At 32.9% G+C, this 20331-nt stretch overlaps 1 protein-coding gene across 1 annotated transcript; it reads left to right on the top strand.

Annotated features, from left to right (window-relative positions):
* Positions 1-157: 157 nt before the first annotated feature.
* LOC146724028 (proto-oncogene tyrosine-protein kinase ROS-like) lies at positions 158-17013 on the top strand. The gene is made up of 6 exons (XM_085480646.1): positions 158-286; positions 7213-7321; positions 14990-15098; positions 15814-16467; positions 16709-16923; positions 16997-17013. The coding sequence occupies exons 1-6, from the start codon at positions 182-184 to the stop codon at positions 17011-17013; spliced, it is 1209 nt and encodes a 402-aa protein (XP_085336772.1). The 5' UTR covers positions 158-181.
* The last annotated feature ends 3318 nt before the right edge of the window (positions 17014-20331 follow it).

The following is a 20331-nucleotide window of genomic DNA, read 5'->3' as shown; positions in this document are numbered from 1 at the left end:
CATCCGAGACGAGTGCTTAGCTCGCTCTAGATCCGACTCTGCGAGAAACATTGAAGGGATATTGATTTGATTAATATATTTAAATCATTGAGAAGGTTCTATGGTATTTAATAGCGGTTGGTCACCAGTCAAGAATAAAAGCTAATCGAGTGCAAACATCTATAAGAGGAGAAAACTTACTATGGTAAAAACGATAAAAATATTATGTGTTTTACTAAAAGTATTTATGCTAATGAGGACGGCTCTCACGTCCTATTCGAAGGATCAGGAAGATTGTATAACTCAGGTCAGTTTCCCGAAAATTTATTTTTTTATACACTTTGATCTACACTTAAAGTGTGCTTTACACGACGCTGCTTTTATTCGCTTGGAGCAAATTTTTTAATTTGTCAGCGAATTCGCTGATAAAAACTTTTTTCTAGATGCTCGTTTTTTATTCGCTAGCGTCTAAAATTGTGAAATCGCGGCATGTAAAGAGTGCATTACACGATGCTGCTTTTATTTGTTTTAAGTCAGCTTCTTAATTCGCCAGCGTATTCGCTGATAAAAACTTTTTCTAGACCCACATTTTTTATTCGCTAGCGTCTAAAATTTCGAATTCGCGGCGTCTAATGTTCGCTGCGTCTGGCTGCGCTAAAGTTGAAAATGTCCAACTTTAACGCTCTCGTCAAGCGAATAACTGGGCGACTTTAGCAGCAGCGACATAAAACGCTCCATGTAAAGATAGTAGCGAATGAATAACCAGGCGAGTAGCGAATAATTCGGTATCCTACGCATGTGCAAAACAAATTTTTGCCAAAACGCTTGCCCCTTTATAAGAGCATTCTTAAAGGGTGCTTTACACGATGCTGCTTTTGACGTTTGTCGCAACTTTTTTTATCGCAAGTTTTTCGCTTTTGCAAAACGAATTTCTGGCTGACAAAATCGCTAGCGTTAAATCATTTACACGTTGCTGATAAAAAAAAAGTTGCAAGCGTTTTGGCAAAAATTTATCTAGCACATGCGCATACTGAATTATTGGTTATTCGCTTAGTTATTCATTCGCTACCATCTTTACATGGAACGTTTTTTGATGCTGCTGCTAAAGTCGCTCAGTTATTCTCTTATAACGAGAGCCTTAAAGTTGGACATGTTCAACTTTAGCGCAGCAAGACAGAACAAATATTAGATCCCGCGAATAGATTAAATGTTATATACACTTCAGACAATAGATTGTGTGTGATATTAATGATATAATAAAAGTAAAGTTTAATTTTACGTCATATATTTAAAGATTGATGTTATTTTGTTACACATTTAAATTTAATTGTGATGAATATTTAAACTTAAACGTAACATATGTTGATATAATTGTCTTGTTTATGAAAAAGTATTTTTAATATTAATGATTTTGTTATTCATTCCATCCCACAGCACAAAACTCAACAGAAATGTTGCAGAAACGTTTCAACGTTTCAAGTAACACTGAAACATCATTATAACATCTAAGAAACATAACATAGAAAACGTAACATTTGAAACGTTTATACAATCTTTTATAAACATATTTGTGTAAAAATAGCGGACATTTTCACATGTTTAAGACGTATATAAAATATTTTTGAATAAATTCTGCGAAAGTCTCTGAAATGTTTTGTGCTGTATGAGATTCATCTTTTGTTTACATGACAAACATACGTATGTATATCATATTTTTTATGCACAGATACATTTTCACATTATTCTTTTGTGATTTCTAAAACTTTCTTTAAATATTTATATTTATTGATTTTTGTATAAAATTTTTAGTAAGTTATTTGTTATTTAAAGTAATCAATATAGAAAATTAGAATTTTTTAGTAAAAATATATTGCATGCGTACAAAACTACTAAATGTTGAAATAGAAAATCGGTAAAATGAAATTCCATACAATAAATTGCGTTCTCAATCAAACAGTTTCGAAGCCAATAATATACACAACAGCTATTATTCTTTATATGTTCCAATTAATATACAATTTATCATTTAAAGTATATATATATACGTAAACATATGTACATAAACTCATATAAAAACCCAATTATTAGACAAAACTATTTTAACAATTAAAAAGAACCAGGCTTGTAAGACCTACTGTTATAAATTCTTCATAACTTTTATTAATCTAATCTTGCGTTCCTTTAGCAACTTTCTCGTTAATGCAAGAAAAATCTTTGATACTTAAAAAGATATTTTGATCAGAAACACAATAAAAACAGTTTCTTTAAACGGTGTTTAACACAGTATTTTATATAATCTCTAAAAACTCACCTTTAAAAAAAGGTAAAAAAAGGCGACCAGTTAAGGGCACGCCATTAACAAAAATTATCCATTGCAAACCCATGTAGAATCCTATCCTATTGCAAACCCATGTAGAATTGTATTAAAAATTATCCATTGCAAACTTATGTAGAATCCTACATTGCAAACCCATGTACAATAGAATTGTATGAAAAATTATCGATTATAAACCCATGTACAATCGTAACAAAAGTAATGAAATAAAAAAAAAATTGCGCCAAGTGAAAGTAGAAACTTGTACCAGTGGAAAATTAAAGTTGCAGACATATATAGAGTCGTATAATGAATCAGTAAAAATTTAAATTTGCAAATGTAGAATCGTACCATAAAAAAACTTATCTTTTAAAAAAAAGATAAACAAGATGCCAAGTCCATGCGCCATGTGAAAAAGAAATAAAAAAATTTTAGTTAAAAAAACTGGGCGCGCTGCTAAGTTTCAAAATTACAATGCACCTTAAAGTAACATTAATTAATTTAAACACAAAACATATTTTAACTGTAATGAGTTTAAAAGTAACAATTTAATTTTAATATTGTTAGAATATTATTTAGCAGCGCTCCCAGTTTTTTTAACTAAAATTTTTTTATTTCTTTTTCACATGGCGCATGGACTTGGCATCTTGTTTATCTTTTTTTTAAAAGATAAGTTTTTTTATGGTACGATTCTACATTTGCAAATTTAAATTTTTACTGATTCATTATACGACTCTATATATGTCTGCAACTTTAATTTTCCACTGGTACAAGTTTCTACTTTCACTTGGCGCAATTTTTTTTTTATTTCATTACTTTTGTTACGATTGTACATGGGTTTATAATCGATAATTTTTCATACAATTCTATTGTACATGGGTTTGCAATGTAGGATTCTACATAAGTTTGCAATGGATAATTTTTAATACAATTCTACATGGGTTTGCAATAGGATAGGATTCTACATGGGTTTGCAATGGATAATTTTTGTTAATGGCGTGCCCTTAACTGGTCGCCTTTTTTTACCTTTTTTTAAAGGTGAGTTTTTAGAGATTATATCATTCATTTTTGTATATTTTTATGACCGGAATAGAACAATTATTAAACATGTTTATCTAAACTTCTTTGCTTAAAATGATGTGTACAATCATATCCTAGAATCCTGATCATTCCTCCTAAAGCACCCTATTTATATAAATTTACCCATATGTGTGTGTGTGTGTGTGTGTACTAATGTCGAGCATTTTTTATACATTTTCTATTAAATTTAGATAAAAGTTGCAGGATTTCGAAAAAGAAAAAGTTGACACAGACTTTTTCCTAAACGGCGATTTTCAAGGTTATTTAAAGGTCACTTATAATTTCAAAATAGAATTACCTTAATTTTTCTCATATAAATCGATTTAACTCGCAATATTTACTATAAAAAGTTGTAAAGGTATAATTTTTACATAATCTTACATAAACTTCGAAATATTACGAATATTTTATTTTATGAAATATTTCAGTTTATGTAAAATTATGTTAACTATCTTTTAAATTATTCACTTTTAGCCATCTTACCCTTACAACCTTTTATAGTGAATATTGCAACAAATTGGTTTATATATATAATATATATATAACATCAGTTATTATTAATTGATGTTTACATTTATTTTTAGACTTACTAGAGCTCAAATGCTCCACATTTTTTGCAAAAACTGTTTATTCTACAGATTTCAAATATGCTTTTAAATGATGATTGAATATTTCCTTTTTTTAATTATTTTTATTATTATTTTTCAATCTCAATCAACTTTTATAACTTTATGCCAGCACGATACAAATACATGTGTCTTTATTTTTTTTTATTATTTTCATTATTATTTTTCAATCTCAATCAACTTCTATAACCTTATGCCAGCAGGATACAAATACATGTATGTCTTTATTATTGTATCAACTCTTGTCTTTTCCATGTAACCATGTGTTCATAGTTTGAATTATCCCTTCATCTTCTCAATCTTTCGCAGAGATTTAATTAATTAAATACACTTCACACGAAATAAAGTTTGCTGGAAGATATACAGCAAACGATAACTGTAAAAACATGATTACGTGGAAAGAACAAGAGTTGGTACAGTAAAGGCAAGTAAGTAAGTACATGTAATGTATCGTATTGGCATAACGCTATATCCGCGGAGCAGATAATGTGGCTGTAGAGGTAGTCTGCAGTGCAGCTAATGTGGACGTAGGTGTTGATTGAGATAATTGTCTAATATAAAATAGAATTTAAAAATTTAGTTTAAAAAGCTGTTGCATATATAAATAAAGTTTATTTTTTCTAAATTTGGAATATGTTTAATTAATTAATTTTTTAAGTCTATGTTTAATAAATTTTTTAAGTCTGTATTCAATAATTTTATTCATTTGATAAATACATGTATGTCTTTATTTTGATATGTTTAATATAATTAGAAATTCATTATTAATTAGATATGTAAACTATAAATTCATATATAATATTTGAAAATATATGTGAATATTTAAATTTTTATCTTCTCCTTCCTCTTTTTCAATCTCTTTAATATCAATATGTGTATGTGTGTACACGCGCGCACATTTGTACGTATTTATTTAATTATTGGATAGTTGAGAGTACTTAATTGATAAAAAATTATGACAATAATAATCCTTGTTTTTTTTCTCATTATTTACTCAGATTTTTTTGTCTATCTTATAAGATAAACACTTTAGAGATTGAATATTTCAAGTAAACTAATTGTAAGTAAATTTCACATTAATGCATATAGATGTTTAATCATGAATGTACTAAATAAGTACACAAGACGAACAGTGAGTGAGTGAGTGAGAATGAGAGAGTGTGTGTGTGTGTGCGTGTGTGTGTGAGAAAGAGAGAGAGAGAGAGAGAGAGAGAGAGAGAGAGAGAGAGAGAGAGAGTTAGCCAACATAACCCCGCACGCTGCCGATCATGAATGTACTAAATAAGTACACAAGACGAACAGTGAGTGAGTGAGTGAGAATGAGAGAGTGTGTGTGTGTGTGCGTGTGTGTGAGAAAGAGAGAGAGAGAGAGAGAGAGAGAGAGAGAGAGAGAGAGAGAGAGAGAGAGAGAGAGAGAGAGTTAGCCAACATAACCCCGCACGCTGCCGATATGGCGGAGCGCCTCTATCGCCATCTGTTGTAAAACGTGCGAGATGGACAAAATTACCACTACATGCATCTTGCATGTGTTGTGTACGTGTGATATATGTGTGCGCATGTGTTGTATACGTGTGAATACGTGTAGCACGATACTACTATGTATGCGTGGTCGATGATGATAATGATGATGATAATGATGATGATAATGATGACGGGGACGTTTCTTAATAGAAATATTTCATATTTCGACTTTGCATTTATATATCTCTGCTTACAAATCACGTAGAGCAGAAATAAAGACACTTTTATTATATAATTCGAACTCAATCTATCGATTAAGTCTAGTATAAACTCGATTGCTTCAGCCATTATTGAGGATTCGAAATATTATAAAGACTCAAATGTCCGACTCGCGTTAAGATACACGGTGTCTCCGCTACGCCCTTAACTGGTCGCGAGACACTACCGTGTCTCTTGATATTATACAGTATTTTATATATTGCACAGTAGTGTACGAGGTGTGTTCAAAAAGTATCGCGAATTTTGTGTTTTTTCAAAAATTATTTATTTATTCATGAATATCTATTTTGTCCCCTTCAAAGTAATCCCCACCAGATATTATACACTTGTGCCAACATTTTTTCCAATCCTCGAAGCACTTCAAAAAATCATTTTTTGTGATCTTGTTCAGCTCCTCCTTCGATGCCGTCTTTATCTCCTCAATCGTAGCGTAGCGTCATCCTTTCATGGGCCTCTTCAGTTTCGGGAACAAGAAAAAGTCACAGGGGGCCAGATCTGGGGAATACGGTGGCTGCGGCATTATTAGTGTGTTGTTAATGCGATGCTGTTTTTGGTCAAAATTGAGCAATTTTGGTACGAATTTCGCGGCGACCCGTGTCATGCCCAAATCATTGGTAAAAATCGAATGGCAGGAGCCAATCGATATGTTTAGGTCCTCAGCAACTTCTCTAACGGTGATTCGACGATTGACCAATACTATTTTCTTCACTTCATCAATGTTTTCGTCTGTTGTTGACGTGCTCGGGCGTCCGGCACGCTCTTCGTCGTTCACATCTTCTCGGCCCTCGGAAAACATTTTGTACCACCGATAAACGTTGCTTCGGTCCAAGGTAGCTTCACCATATGCCACAGTCAACATTCGGAATGCGTCCGCGCACTTAATTTTGTTTTTCACACAAAATTTGATACAGATTCTTTGATCCATTTTTTGGAATAAGCAAAAATCGAAGACGAGCCAAAACACGTGCAAGCAAAGCAGCTGTCAAAAATTAACTGAACATTCAAAATGGCCGTACTTGTCGGCATAAATGAGAAACATGAGTACCAACATAACGCCACAAAAAAATCGAAAATCGAATATACGTAACCCGCGGAAATTCAAAATTCGCGATACTTTTTGAACACACCTCGTATATCTACATATGTATCTAGTTGGATATTTTATAATAATTTAATTTACCTTTATACATGTCATTTCTGCATTTATAAAAAAATCGAAAACCGTCATCTCGAAAGAAAAGCAAAGGTTATTTCTACTTGTAATAAAGTTGAACATTGATTTGAAAGTTGGGACATTTATCACATATATATTAATTTAACTATTTGGAATTTTGCATTTATTACTACAATGACTTATTTATTAAATTATTTGCGAAATAAGTTTTAATCTAATCTCACATTATGTACTGTTTATCATGTGATTCAATGGAATAGTAGATTTTTATAAGTTATATGATGCATATTTATTACTAGGATAACCCATCCTTCAGATTCATCGATGTCCATGAGTACGTGTCATCAAATATGGAATCTGTTCAGTATTATTTTGAAAACGACATTGTGAGAAAAAGAAATGAAGTCGGTAAGAGTTTATTTGTAAAGTATAAGTATTTTTAAAGGTTCCTATTTGTAAATATTTCAAAATCTAATAAATTTCACAAAATATGCATATAAATGTATATAAAATGTTGTGTTGTGTATGTACATTTATTTCAAATCATCATAATTTATTATCAAATAATATAATCTAAGCATGCGTTAAAATATATATAAGTACTAATTATTAACTTTTATCGCTTATATTTGTTTAATATTTTTTTCTGAATAACGATTCATGAAAACAATGAGATTTATACTTACAAAAAATGTTATAACGAGACATATATAAATACAACTAAATGAATTAAAACTTGTAATTTTTGAAGGAAAAATTATATTTTACATTCCGCATATGACTATGATTTTTACAACGTTACCATAATATGCGGTACATATTTAATTTAATTCCTTTTTTGACAGACCACATATGTCAATATATATATATATATATATATATATATATATATATATATATATATCAGGAGACGCGGTAGCGTCTCGCTAAGTTATATATTTCATTCGTCAAATTAAAATACAATCTACAAAAAAACAAAAAAAAATATCGAAAGATATCGAAAAGATAGCGAAAATATCGAAACAATAGCGAAAATTATCCGTAGGACGCTACTGTGTATCCTTTACCGGACGTAACACGATTTTCGTAACCTTGAAAACAAAAATTTGAAATATTTCATGAACGGAAACATATTTTTCAAAAGATGACCATATCAATCGAAAGCGCGATTTTTTCCGAGTAAAATGAGACCTTAACGAACTTGATAGCTCTATTGGTTGCGGAGATATGAATTTTTCAAGTTATTTTTTGGTCGAAAAGGTGTCACTTTTTTTTAAGACTACGGCGTCGTACTTGTCCGCGGTCACCCATCCCGACAAAGTGATTCTGTCCGAAGCTGCTTTACCTTATCCGCGGTCACCCATCCTAGTATAGTGACATTTTCCTCAGCTGCTTAACCTTTTAAGCAACCAAACGAAAAATAAATTCTCGCTCTCTCTCACTCTCTCTCTCTCTCCCCCCTCTCTCTCCCCTCTCTCTCCCCCCTTTTTCTCCCTTTCTCTCTTGCTTTCCCACGTCTTTTTTCGCTCTCTCTCGCCCTCTCTCGCTTTCTCTCGCTGTCTCTCGCTCTCTCTTGCTCTCTACCGCTCTCTCGCGTTCTCTCGCTCTCTGCCGCTCTCTTTCGCGTTCTCTCGCTCTCTCCCACTCTCTCTCGCGTTCTCTCGCTCTCTCTCGTCTCTCGCTCTCTCTCGGTTTTTTTCGCTCTTTCTCGCTTTCTCTCGCTGTTTCTCGCCTTCTCTCGTTCTCTCTCGCTCTCTCGCTTTCTTCCGGTCTCTCTCGCTCTCTCCCGCTCTCTCTCTCGCGCTCTCTCGGCCTCTCTCGCTCTCTCTCGCTCCCTCTCGTCTTCTCTCACTCTCTCTTGGTTTTTTTCGCTTTCTCTCGCTGTTTCTCGCTCTCTCTCGTTCTCTCCCGCTCTCTCTCGCTTTCTTTCGCTCTCTCTCGCTCTCTCCCGCTTTGTATCGCTCTCTCTCGCTCTCTCTCGCCCTCTCTCGCTGTCTCTCGCTCCCTCTTGCTCTCTGCCGCTCTCTCTCGCGTTCTCTCGCTCTCTCTCGTCTTCTCTCGCTCTCTCTCGGTTTTTTTCGCTCTCTCTCGCTTTCTCACGCTGTTTCTCGTCTTCTCTCGTTTTCTCCCGCTCTCTCTCGCTTTCTTTCGCTCTCTCTCGCTCTCTCCCGCTCTCTATCGCTCTCTCTCGCGCTCTCTCGGCCTCTCTCGCTCCCTCTCGTCTTCTCTCACTCTCTCTCGGTTTTTTTCGCTTTCTCTCGCTGTTTCTCGCTCTCTCTCGTTCTCTCCCGCTCTCTCTCGCTTTCTTTCGCTCTCTCTCGCTCTCTCCCGCTTTGTATCGCTCTCTCTCGCTCTCTCTCTTGCCCTCTCTCGCTGTCTCTCGCTCCCTCTTGCTCTCTGCCGCTCTCTCTCGCGTTCTCTCGCTCTCTCTCGTCTTCTCTCGCTCTCTCTCGGTTTTTTTCGCTCTCTCTCGCTTTCTCACGCTGTTTCTCGCCTTCTCTCGTTCTCTCCCGTTCTCTCGCTCTCTCTCGCCCTCTCTCGCCCTCTCTCGCTCTCTCTCGCTCTCTCTTGCTCTTTCCCGCTCTCTCCCGCACGCTCTCGCGTTCTCCCGCTCTCTCTCGCTTTCTCTCGCTGTTTCTCGCCTTCTCTCGTCCTCTCCCGCTCTCTCTTGTTCTCTCTCGCTCTCTCTCGCTCTCTTTCGCTCTCTCTCGCTTTCTCCTGCTCTCTATCGCTTTTTCTCGCTCTCTATCGCCTTCTCTCGCTTTCTCTCGCTCTCTCTTTTTCGCTTACTCTCGCTCTCTCTCGCTTTCTTTCGCTCTCTCTCGCGTTCTTTCGCTCTCTCCCGCTTTCGCTCGCGTTCTCTCGCTTTCTCCCGCTCTCTCTCGCGTTCTCTCGTTCTCTCCCGCTCTCTCTCGCGTTCTCTCGCTCTCTCCCGCTCTCTCTCGCGTTTTCTCGCTCTCTCCCGCTCTCTCTCGTGTTCTCTTGCTCTCTCTTGTCTTCTCTCGCTCTTTCTCGGTTTTTCTCGCTCTTTCTCGCTTTCTCTCGCTGTTTCTCGCCTTCTTTTGTTCTCTCCCGCTCTTTCTCGTTCTCTTTCGTTCTCTCTCGTTTTTTTCCGCTCTCTCTCGCTCTCTCCCGCTTTCTATCGCTCTCTATCGCTCTCTCTCGCTCTCTCCCGCTTTGTATCGCTCTCTATCGCTCTCTCTCGCTCTCTCTCGCTCTCTCTTGCTCTCTCCCGCTTTTTCTCGCTCTCTCTTGCTCCCTCTTGCTCCCTCTTGCTCTCTCCCGCTCTCTCTCTTGGGTCCTCTTGCTCTCTTTCGTCTTCTCTCATTATAAATATAAAAAAATATACATTTATTTAATGCATTTTGTTTAATGATCTTTGCAAAAATATGTGAAATCCCACAAAAAAAGACATCACAGATGTAAAAAAAAAGCGCTAAGTTATATCTTTCGTCAGCAAAAATAGTTCTTTATAATAATAAAAAATATAATCTTCTCAAAAATTATGTTTATAGCCAAAATAATTCTTTGCAAAAATTAATCATTATCAAAAATATTTTCTCAAAAATTATATTTATAAATTATATTTTATTTTTGTTAATAATACTAGAAAAAAATTAAAATATTAGCATCAAAAAGTAGTGAAATCAAAAAATTGCGCTAAATAATTATATTGATAATACGAGAAAAAAGGTTAAAATATTAGCATCAAAAAGTAGTCAAATCAAAAAGTTGCACTAAGTAAGTGACAACATAATATATAATATTTAGATAAATTTCTTATAATGATACAAATGTATAATTATTGCTTTATTTTAAAACGTTTATAATATATACAATAACAAAATAAATTCAGTAAAATATATATATATATATATTTATTCATCTTTATATTTAAATAACATGAATAATTATGTAATTAATTTAAACTGGAATGTATATACATTGTAAAGTTATTATATATTTTTATAAAATATTTAGATAAATAGATATATATAAAAAATAAATTATTTATCTCTAAATAATTATTTAATTCAAATATATTTAAACGTATATTCAAAAAAGGTAATATAAGGCACAAAGAATTAAATTTAGGAAATTAAAAAAATTTAAAGTTAAATAAAAATTTTTAATTTAAATTAAAAAATAAAAGTAAAAATAAAAGTAAAAAAAATGTAATGTACAAAAAATACTTAGCGCTGTTTTTGTATTATAGCCCTTTGACTACGAAACGTCCTTAAAAATGATGATTAGTAACGAAATGTGTATATACAGAATATATCACACACAGAAGTCGCATCCTATCTTTGGAGAGTGAAATGATGAAGTCAAAATAAGTCGAAATTAAAGAATCATGAAATTATATTTGAATCTTTTTTATAAAAAAATTCATAATGAAAATAATGCGCTTTAAACATCTATCTCGAAACTTTGATTGCGATCAGGAAAACATTGCAAATGCTTTAAAACATGTATCAGAATAAAGAAATTTTTATTCATTTATATTTTGATTGATCAATTAAACACTTTGAAATGCTCCATATACATTAATTAATATATGTATACATCAGGGTTGGGAAAGTTACTTTGTAAAAGTAACTAGTTACAGTTACAGTTATTTCATTGAAAAAATAACTAGTTACAGTTACAAGTTACCGATTTTAAAAAATAACTCGTTACAGTTACAGTTACTCTAAAAGTAACGAGTCGTTACTTTTCAGTTACTTTTTAAAAATAATTATACATTGTTTTAAATATAAGGAGCTTACATTTTATGCACAATTACAGTCAAGTATTTAAAAAAATTCTTGAATGTAATATTGATCGATTTGCTTGCGACTTTGCAATTAACATCAATGTATGAATGATCTTTATATACAACAGTAAAAATAGTTATAGTAAGTTACTAAATGGTAATCGCAAAGTCGCAAGCAAATCGATCAATTATTACCTTTAAGAATTTTTTTAAATATTTGACTGTGATTGGTCGATCTTAATTATGTGTTATATTATTTTATGTACACAAAATGAAAATTTTAGGTAAAAGATTAAATCATATGAAGATCCATATGCTACTGTTATCAAAATTTAATTTAATAATATAACGGCTACCATACTTAAACAATACTTTTAGCGCATGTTTCCAAAAAAAGTAACTAATAAAGTAACTATTAAAATAGTTACTAGTTACTAAAAAAATGTAACTAAGTTACAGTTACAGTTACAGATGGAAAAAAGTAACGAAGTTAAGTTATAGTTACCGAAAAAAAGTAACTGTAACTGTAACTTCGTTACAAGTAACTCGTTACTTCCCAACCCTGGTATACATATATTAATAACATATATATGTATATGTATACGTCTTTAGCATATATTAATGTATAGTAAATTCATTTTTATAATTTTCACTTAGCCCATTCACATTGCCCAATCGTTGAATCTGTTTAATATGACAATTATCGCATGTTACATTATATACATATATTTCATACATGTATATCGATATGTTCAGCTAGCCACATGTCATTCGAATATCGAGCCACGTAATATGTTTATAGATTTTTATTGAAGCGTATTGCAGTAAAAAAATTAGTCTATACTTTGATTTATATTTTATTTTATTTACTAATGTGTTAAAATAACAATACAAAAACAGCGCTAAGTATTTTTTGTACATTACATTTTTTTTACTTTTATTTTTACTTTTATTTTTTAATTTAAATTAAAAATTTTTATTTAACTTTAAATTTTTTTAATTTCCTAAATTTAATTCTTTGTGCCTTATATTACCTTTTTTAAATATACGTTTAAATATATTTGAATTAAATAATTATTTAGAGATAAATAATTTATTTTTTATATATATCTATTTATCTAAATATTTTATAAAAATATATAATAACTTTACAATGTATATACATTCCAGTTTAAATTAATTACATAATTATTCATGTTATTTAAATATAAAGATGAATAAATATATATATATATATATTTTACTGAATTTATTTTGTTATTGTATATATTATAAACGTTTTAAAATAAAGCAATAATTATACATTTGTATCATTATAAGAAATTTATCTAAATATTATATATTATGTTGTCACTTACTTAGTGCAACTTTTTGATTTGACTACTTTTTGATGCTAATATTTTAACCTTTTTTCTCGTATTATCAATATAATTATTTAGCGCAATTTTTTGATTTCACTACTTTTTGATGCTAATATTTTAATTTTTTTCTAGTATTATTAACAAAAATAAAATATAATTTATAAATATAATTTTTGAGAAAATATTTTTGATAATGATTAATTTTTGCAAAGAATTATTTTGGCTATAAACATAATTTTTGAGAAGATTATATTTTTTATTATTATAAAGAACTATTTTTGCTGACGAAAGATATAACTTAGCGCTTTTTTTTTACATCTGTGATGTCTTTTTTTGTGGGTATATATATACAGGGTGTTTCATACTTCGCGAATTACCGCGAATAGGCAGATATATCGTGTTAAACTGAATAGAAAAGTCCTGTATCATTTTGTGATATTTGCAATAATTATTGAGTTATTTACTAAAATATCTAAACGAATGAGCGGGTAGAAAGCGGTAGGCCGGACTCGGTGTGCATGTCGGATGACTTATTTGTTATATGCCGCTTAGTATCAAAAGTATCATCTTACTTTTCGGCGCCACTACATTGGTCGCTGTTCGCTGCATGACGCCGCCTCTCGATCAAATAATGCTTTCTACCTGCTTATTTGTTTAGATATTTTAATAAATAACTCAATAATTATTGCGAATATCGCAAAATGATACAGGACTTTTCTATTCAGTTCAACACGCTCTATCTGCCCATTTGCGGTGGTTCGCGAATTATGGGACACCCTGTATACATATACATATATATATATATATATATATATATATATATATATATGGAACATTCTTTCTCAAAACGGCCACCCTTCTGCACATTTTATTTCTTGAGATAAATAGCTTTTAAAGTGTTTAAAATTTTCGTTAAACCTACTTTTAAATGCCGTGTGGCAAATGCGGAACTGCCAGATTCAAAATGGCGGGCAAAGCAAAAAAAGGATAATTGAGCTTTTGCAAAAATTGATTATTTTGGGTTTCGCGAATTTGGAATTGATTTGTTTACCAAATGATACTTTATGATAAGAAATTAATTATAATTGATTTTTAAGTTGAACCGACAATTGGTTTCAGAGATATGAGCGATCAAAGTAGTCAGAATTATGAATTTTGACTAATTTGATCGTCTATGATTACGAGCTGATTACGAGTTGAATACAAGCTATTTTTCTCCAGTAGTTATCCTAACTACTGTTTGCACTACATTAAAATCTCTTTACATCGATTTTCGATGGATCAGAATAATCCCAGTGGAACGGTTGCACAAAGCTGCAAGCGTAATGTGTTATCCTTCACGACGGCCGCGACAAAATAATATACGCGTTTACATGTCTCATAACCCACAAGCATTCAAAAGTACAAGGGACAACGAAAATTTCAGCACTTAAACATTTATTTATCTCAAGAAATAAAATGTGCAAGGAGGATGGCCTTTTCCACAAAGAACGCCCCATGGGAAGTGTTTTGATCATAGGTGATCAAATTAGTCAAAATTCATAATTTGCTTTGATCGCTTATATCTCTGAAACCAATTTTTGGCTCAACTTAAAAATTAATTATGATTGATTTTTCATCATAAAGTATTATTTGGTAAACAAATCAATTCCAAATTCGAGATACTCAAAATAGTCAATTTTTGCGGAATCTCAATTTTCCGCTTTTTGTTTTGCCCGCCATTTTGAGTCTTGCAGTTTCGAATTTGCCACATGGCATTTAACAATAGAAAGTTTAATGAAAATTTTAAGCACTTCAAAACTTATTTATCTCACGAAATAAATTGTGCAAAGGGGTGACCGTTTTGAGAAAGGATGCCCCATATAAATATATATATATATATGAATTATTTTAAAAACTAGAACGATTTACATACATACTGGACCTTTGCATATAATAGAGTATGAATTTTGCTTCAAGGAGAAATTACACCATCTTTAGAAAGCATTCCAAGCGAGCCAACATTTCCTAGAGCATTTGTGGAATTTAACGACAGACTAAATCAGAAAGACATTTTTGTGACATTCAGGTAAATAATAACTCTCAAGGTAAATAATGAATACTTGCTTTCTTAAATCAAGTACTTCTTATTGTTTTAAGTTTTATTGTATATAAAATACAATGTGTATATACAGTGTATATACAGGTGTTTCTCAAGTAGTGTTCAAAATTTAAGAAATGGATTCCTCATGTTTATAGAGAAGATAAAAAGTTTTCATATGAACATAGATCCGAAAAAGATTAGTTTTTTAGTTACTTAGATTTATATATGTAATAAAAAATTTATATCCTATTTCTCGTCTTGCAATTATAGAAAATGTTCAAAATGTCCACCTCCTGTAAACATAGGCCAGCAAACTTAAAAAATATCGTCAATACCTTTAAGCGAAGATTCCTAAAACGAAAAATGAGACAAAAATTATTTGTTACAAGAATTTTAAAACTCAAAAACTAATCATTTCCGGACCTTAAACGGACCTGAACTATTTATTTCCGAACTTATGGGTGTATAACATTTCTTTCTTCTCTATAAGCATGAGAAATCCATTCCTGAAAAGCGAATTATCTCGAAAATATATATTATCAGTTTGATTTTAGATAGCGTTTTTAAGATCATTTTAAGGTCAACCCGATTTTTTAAAATGAAACTTATCTATATGTCACGTGTAATAGATAATTATATGTAAATAGATTTCAGAAGTTGTTAAAAATAAAAAGATAAAATATTTTTATATTCTTTATAGATGGAACGAACCTAAATTTACAATTGGAGTGATACAAAAATATACAGTTCAATATTGGTTTTTTGAGAATCAAATAATTCATAGAATAGTTGTTATAATCTCAAATTTCACGATATTGCAACTTAAAGTGTACAATTTAAAACCTGATAGAGTGTATTATTTCGAAGTACAAGCGCATAACAAATTTGGTGCTGGCTCTTATACTAAGTTCATCAACGTGTCGACCACACATGAGAATCCAGTACCTTTATTACTCGTTAAAAAAAATGGTAGATTTTATGTATTGGATATAGATTTACAGATCGGCTTTGAACGTGATATATATAAATACTGTACTGACATCGTTTACTCAGCATTGGAACATAAGATTTATGGGATTACTTCCAACTTAAATTTAATAACATTGGAATTTAATCCAAATGCAATTGAAACAAATCAAAATTATACAATAATAGCAGAAATCGAGGAAAATGCATATTCTCTGTGCATCGATTGGATTCGTGAAAATCTTTATTGGTTAGAAGATACTATTGACGGTACTTACATTATAAAACTGGACTTAATATTAGTACAACAAAAAGGCATCAAAACATACGAAAAAATCGCACTGGCTGAAGAGAATGCTTCATTTTTAACAGTATTACCATATAAGAGGTACATTAAATTTAATAATTTCACAAATTGAACAATATATTGTGTTTTTTTTAATTAAAGATTTGTGTTGTTCTATAACTTGTTAATTTAATATGCAAATTTTGTATTAAAGATCCATAAGTAATGCAATCATAAATTTACATAGAAACGTATAAGATATAAATAAACATATATTCGTTTGTGATAGATATGTAATTATAAAAATGTTTTAATAAAAGTGAGCAATATAAATATTTTTCAGACATTTATATTGGACAGTAGATTCTTCAATAGTGCAAACGGATTTCAATGGTAGAAACAAATCATATATGGCAGACAATAAATGCTTCTGCCTCAAGACATTTCGAGGACAAATTGATTACACTTTTATGACGATTGATACAACGAATATTGACGAGCCGCTAATATATTGGATAATAAACAATAAATATTTAATCGTCACGGATATTAATGGTTGTAATTGCAATATAATTTTAGAATTTCTACTTCAATTAAATAATTTTTTATTATATGATTTATTAATTGATAGTATTAAGGGGATCCTAAATGCACGGGCGAACTCCGATAGGGTCGATAATAAAGATTTTTTAAATATAATTATCGACAAAACTCGACAGATGTCGCAATAAAAAAGTTGTCAATCGACACACACATACATATACAGGGTGTCCCATTTTATATAATTTATAATTATATAAAAATTATATATACACAGGTTGTTACACATACATATACACATATGTATGCGTGTGTGTAGTTATACAAGGTGTCCCATTTTTACTACCCCTAATATCTCTTTGTTTCAATGCATTTTATAATAAAACAACAAAAGTTGTACGGTTTCAAAGGAACTATAAAATAGTACCATTAGTGTTGACCTTGCACAGTCATAAAGATTACGTGAAAGTCACTATCACATGATAAGTTATAAAGTTTCAACATTGCAATATCGCTTCTGAGAATTTTGCGCACATGCAAACTGCATCTGGGGTAAAATATTTTGTACAGTTATCAGCAAACGAATAGATCGCCTGTGGAATTATTTTTTAAAACAACCAGCACACGAATAGATCGCCTCTGGAATTATTTTTTAAAACAACCAGCACACGAATAGATCGCCTCTGGAATTATTTTTTAAAACAACCAGCACACGAATAGATCGCCTCTGGAATTATTTTTTAAAATAACCAGCACACGAATAGATCGCCTCTGGAATTATTTTTTAAAACAACCAGCACACGAATAGATCGCCTCTGGAATTATTTTTTAAAACAACCAGCACACGAATAGATCGCCTCTGGAATTATTTTTTAAAATAACCAGCACACGAATAGATCGCCTCTGGAATTATTTTTTAAAACAACCAGCACACGAATAGATCGCCTCTGGAATTACAGTTTTAAAACAACCAGCACACGAATAGATCGCCTCTGGAATTACAGTTTTAAAACAACCAGCACACGAATCGATCGCCTCTGGAATTACAGTTTTAAAACAACCAGCACACGAATAGATCGCCTCTGGAATTATTTTTTAAACCAGCACACGAATAGACCGCCTCTGGCACTAACTACTATAAAAACTATAATAATAATTATCAATTAATGAAAAAATAAACAAAGGATTGCATTATCACATGAAAAAATAAACAAAGGATTGCATTATCTTTCAGATAAAAAAAATTGAGAATTGCATTTTAATAAAAAAAAATTAAAATAAAAATTAAAAATAAAAATAAAAATTGCATTTTAAACGTCTATTTGAATGTTCTTATAAAATTACACCTACATACATACATACATACAAATATATATATATATATATGTATATATATATATTTATATACAGGGTAAGCCATTTTAATCTTTGCACTAAAATTTCTCAAAATTCAAAAGTTTAAGACAAAAATGTTTCAGATAAAAGTTGTATGGTTTCAAGGGGGACATAAGATGGTGTCATTGATTTGACCTTGAATAGCCATTTGAAGGTTACGTGACGGTCAACTTCAATTTCTTAAATGGAACATTATATTTTTTCTTGCGGGTACCGAGGAGCGACAGGAAACTCGACCGTGCAGGCGTGCAAATCCGAGGTCGTAAACGAGCCACGAAGATGCATGCGCAATCGGGAATTTCTGCACAGAGAAGCTACATAAAGCTTACGGACTTTTTTTTTTTTTTTTTTTTTTTTTTTTTTTTTTTTTTTTTTTTTTTTTTCTTGCGGGACTTCCGTTTCCGGTTGCGTGTGAGAAGGTTGAGGTGCTGTCAGTGTGTGTATTTGAGTGGAATATTAGAGGTGTGTGGAAGAGAAAGGGGGAGAGAGAGTGAGAGAGTGAGAAGCTGAAGGTGGCGAATGCAAGGGGAGTGCAGGCAAGTGGGGTGAGAAGGGAATAGAGCGGTGAGAAGGAAGAGAAGTGATGCAGGTAGAGTGAGTTGGCAGTTTGGAAGATAGATCAGGGGCACGAGGGGAGAGGAAGGTACTAGGAAAGAGGAGTGCAGGTGTAAAAGGAGAAGAGAGATAGGGGATAGGTGTAGGTGCGGGGAAAGTCTCTAGTGACAGAGGAGCCAGTCGAGGATATAGGGAAAGTCACTAGCAGAGGAGAAAGTAACTGAGATAGGGTATAGGGAAAGTCACTAGGCATAAAGTAAAGGAGATATAGATGGAAAGAAAAGAAATAGAGGAGATAGAAAGATTAAAGAAGACGGAGAAATGGGAGAGAAGAGGGAGCACAGGGACGGCAGAGGAGGTATTGAAAAGGAAAAGGGAGGAATTAGAGGAAGTAGGGTTGAGAAAGGAGAGAGAAGAAAAAGGGGATTTGGAGTGGGCGTTCAGGAGAAGTAAAAAGGTAATAAGGTCGCCGGAGGTTGAAAGGAGGGAGGAGGCAGGAGGGATAGGGGAGATATTGAAAGAGATGGGGAGGGAGTGGAAGGAGGAGATAATTCAGGAGATGAGAGAGATAAGAAGAGAAATTAGAGAAGAGATCAAGGAGGGAGTAAGAGGGCAGGAGGAGTTAAGGGAGGAGGTAAGGGGGCTGAAAAAGGAAATGGAGGAGAGGGAGAAAAAGTGGGAGAGAGAAAGGGAGGAATTTATGGAAAGGATTAAGGAGATGGGGAAGAAAATGGAAGAATTAGAGATAGGAAAAAAGGGGGAGAGGGAGAAAGGGGAAAGGGGAAAGGAGAGTGAGGAGATGGAAGATAGGATTAAGAGGATGGAATGGAAATGGGAGAGAAAGGAAAGAGAAGAAAAGAGAAAGAATGTGATAATAAAAGGAATTAAGGGAGGAGAAGGGGGGGTGAAAGGGGAGGTGGAGAAATTATTGAAAGAGATAGGGGTAGGGGGGCAGGTAGAGGAAGTGAGGAGAATAGGGGAGGGGAGAAGGGACGGGACAAGTATAGCTTTAGTAAGGGTGGGAGGGATGGAGGTTAAAAGGGAGATAATGGAAAAGAAAAGGAGGTTGAGAGGAAGGGAGGAGAGGATTGAAGAGGATCTAACGTGGAAAGAAAGAAGGATGATGTGGAGATTAGGAGAGTTGGCGAGAGGGGAAGAAAGAGAGGGAAGGAGGGCATGGGTAAGGTATGGGAGAATTTGGATGAGAGGTAAATGGTGGAGATGGGACGAGGTGAAAGAGGAACTAAAGGAGGAAGGAGCAGGGGATGAGAGGAGGGAAGAGAGGAGAGAGGAGGGAATAGAAGGAAAGGGGATGGAAGCAATACAGGGGACGGGAAAGGAGGGGAGGGAAAGAGTGGGGAAGGAAGGGTGAAAAAGAGAAAGAGAGAGAGGAGGGAAGTGGGAGGTAAAGGGCAAGGGAGAGGAGGGGAAGAAGGAAAGGAGGAAGGAGAAGGGGAGGAAGGATGGAAGGTGGCA

This window comes from Nylanderia fulva, unplaced genomic scaffold (assembly GCF_048542155.1).
Source record: "Nylanderia fulva isolate GAGA-0341 unplaced genomic scaffold, ASM4854215v1 Scaffold154, whole genome shotgun sequence".
NCBI lineage: Eukaryota > Metazoa > Arthropoda > Insecta > Hymenoptera > Formicidae > Nylanderia > Nylanderia fulva.
The sequence above is the reverse complement of the archived record's forward strand: the minus strand, read 5'-3'. Positions and strand labels throughout refer to the sequence as shown.

Excerpts from the sequence above, each read along its gene's own strand:
- LOC146724028 (XM_085480646.1), top strand. The coding sequence starts at position 182 with ATGGTAAAAACGATAAAAATATTATGTGTTTTACTAAAAGTATTTATG. Across the intron at positions 7,322-14,989 it reads GAGAAAAAGAAATGAAGTCG|GAGAAATTACACCATCTTTA; the intron begins GTAAGAGTTTAT and ends TTTTGCTTCAAG. Across the intron at positions 16,468-16,708 it reads ACAGTATTACCATATAAGAG|ACATTTATATTGGACAGTAG; the intron begins GTACATTAAATT and ends AATATTTTTCAG.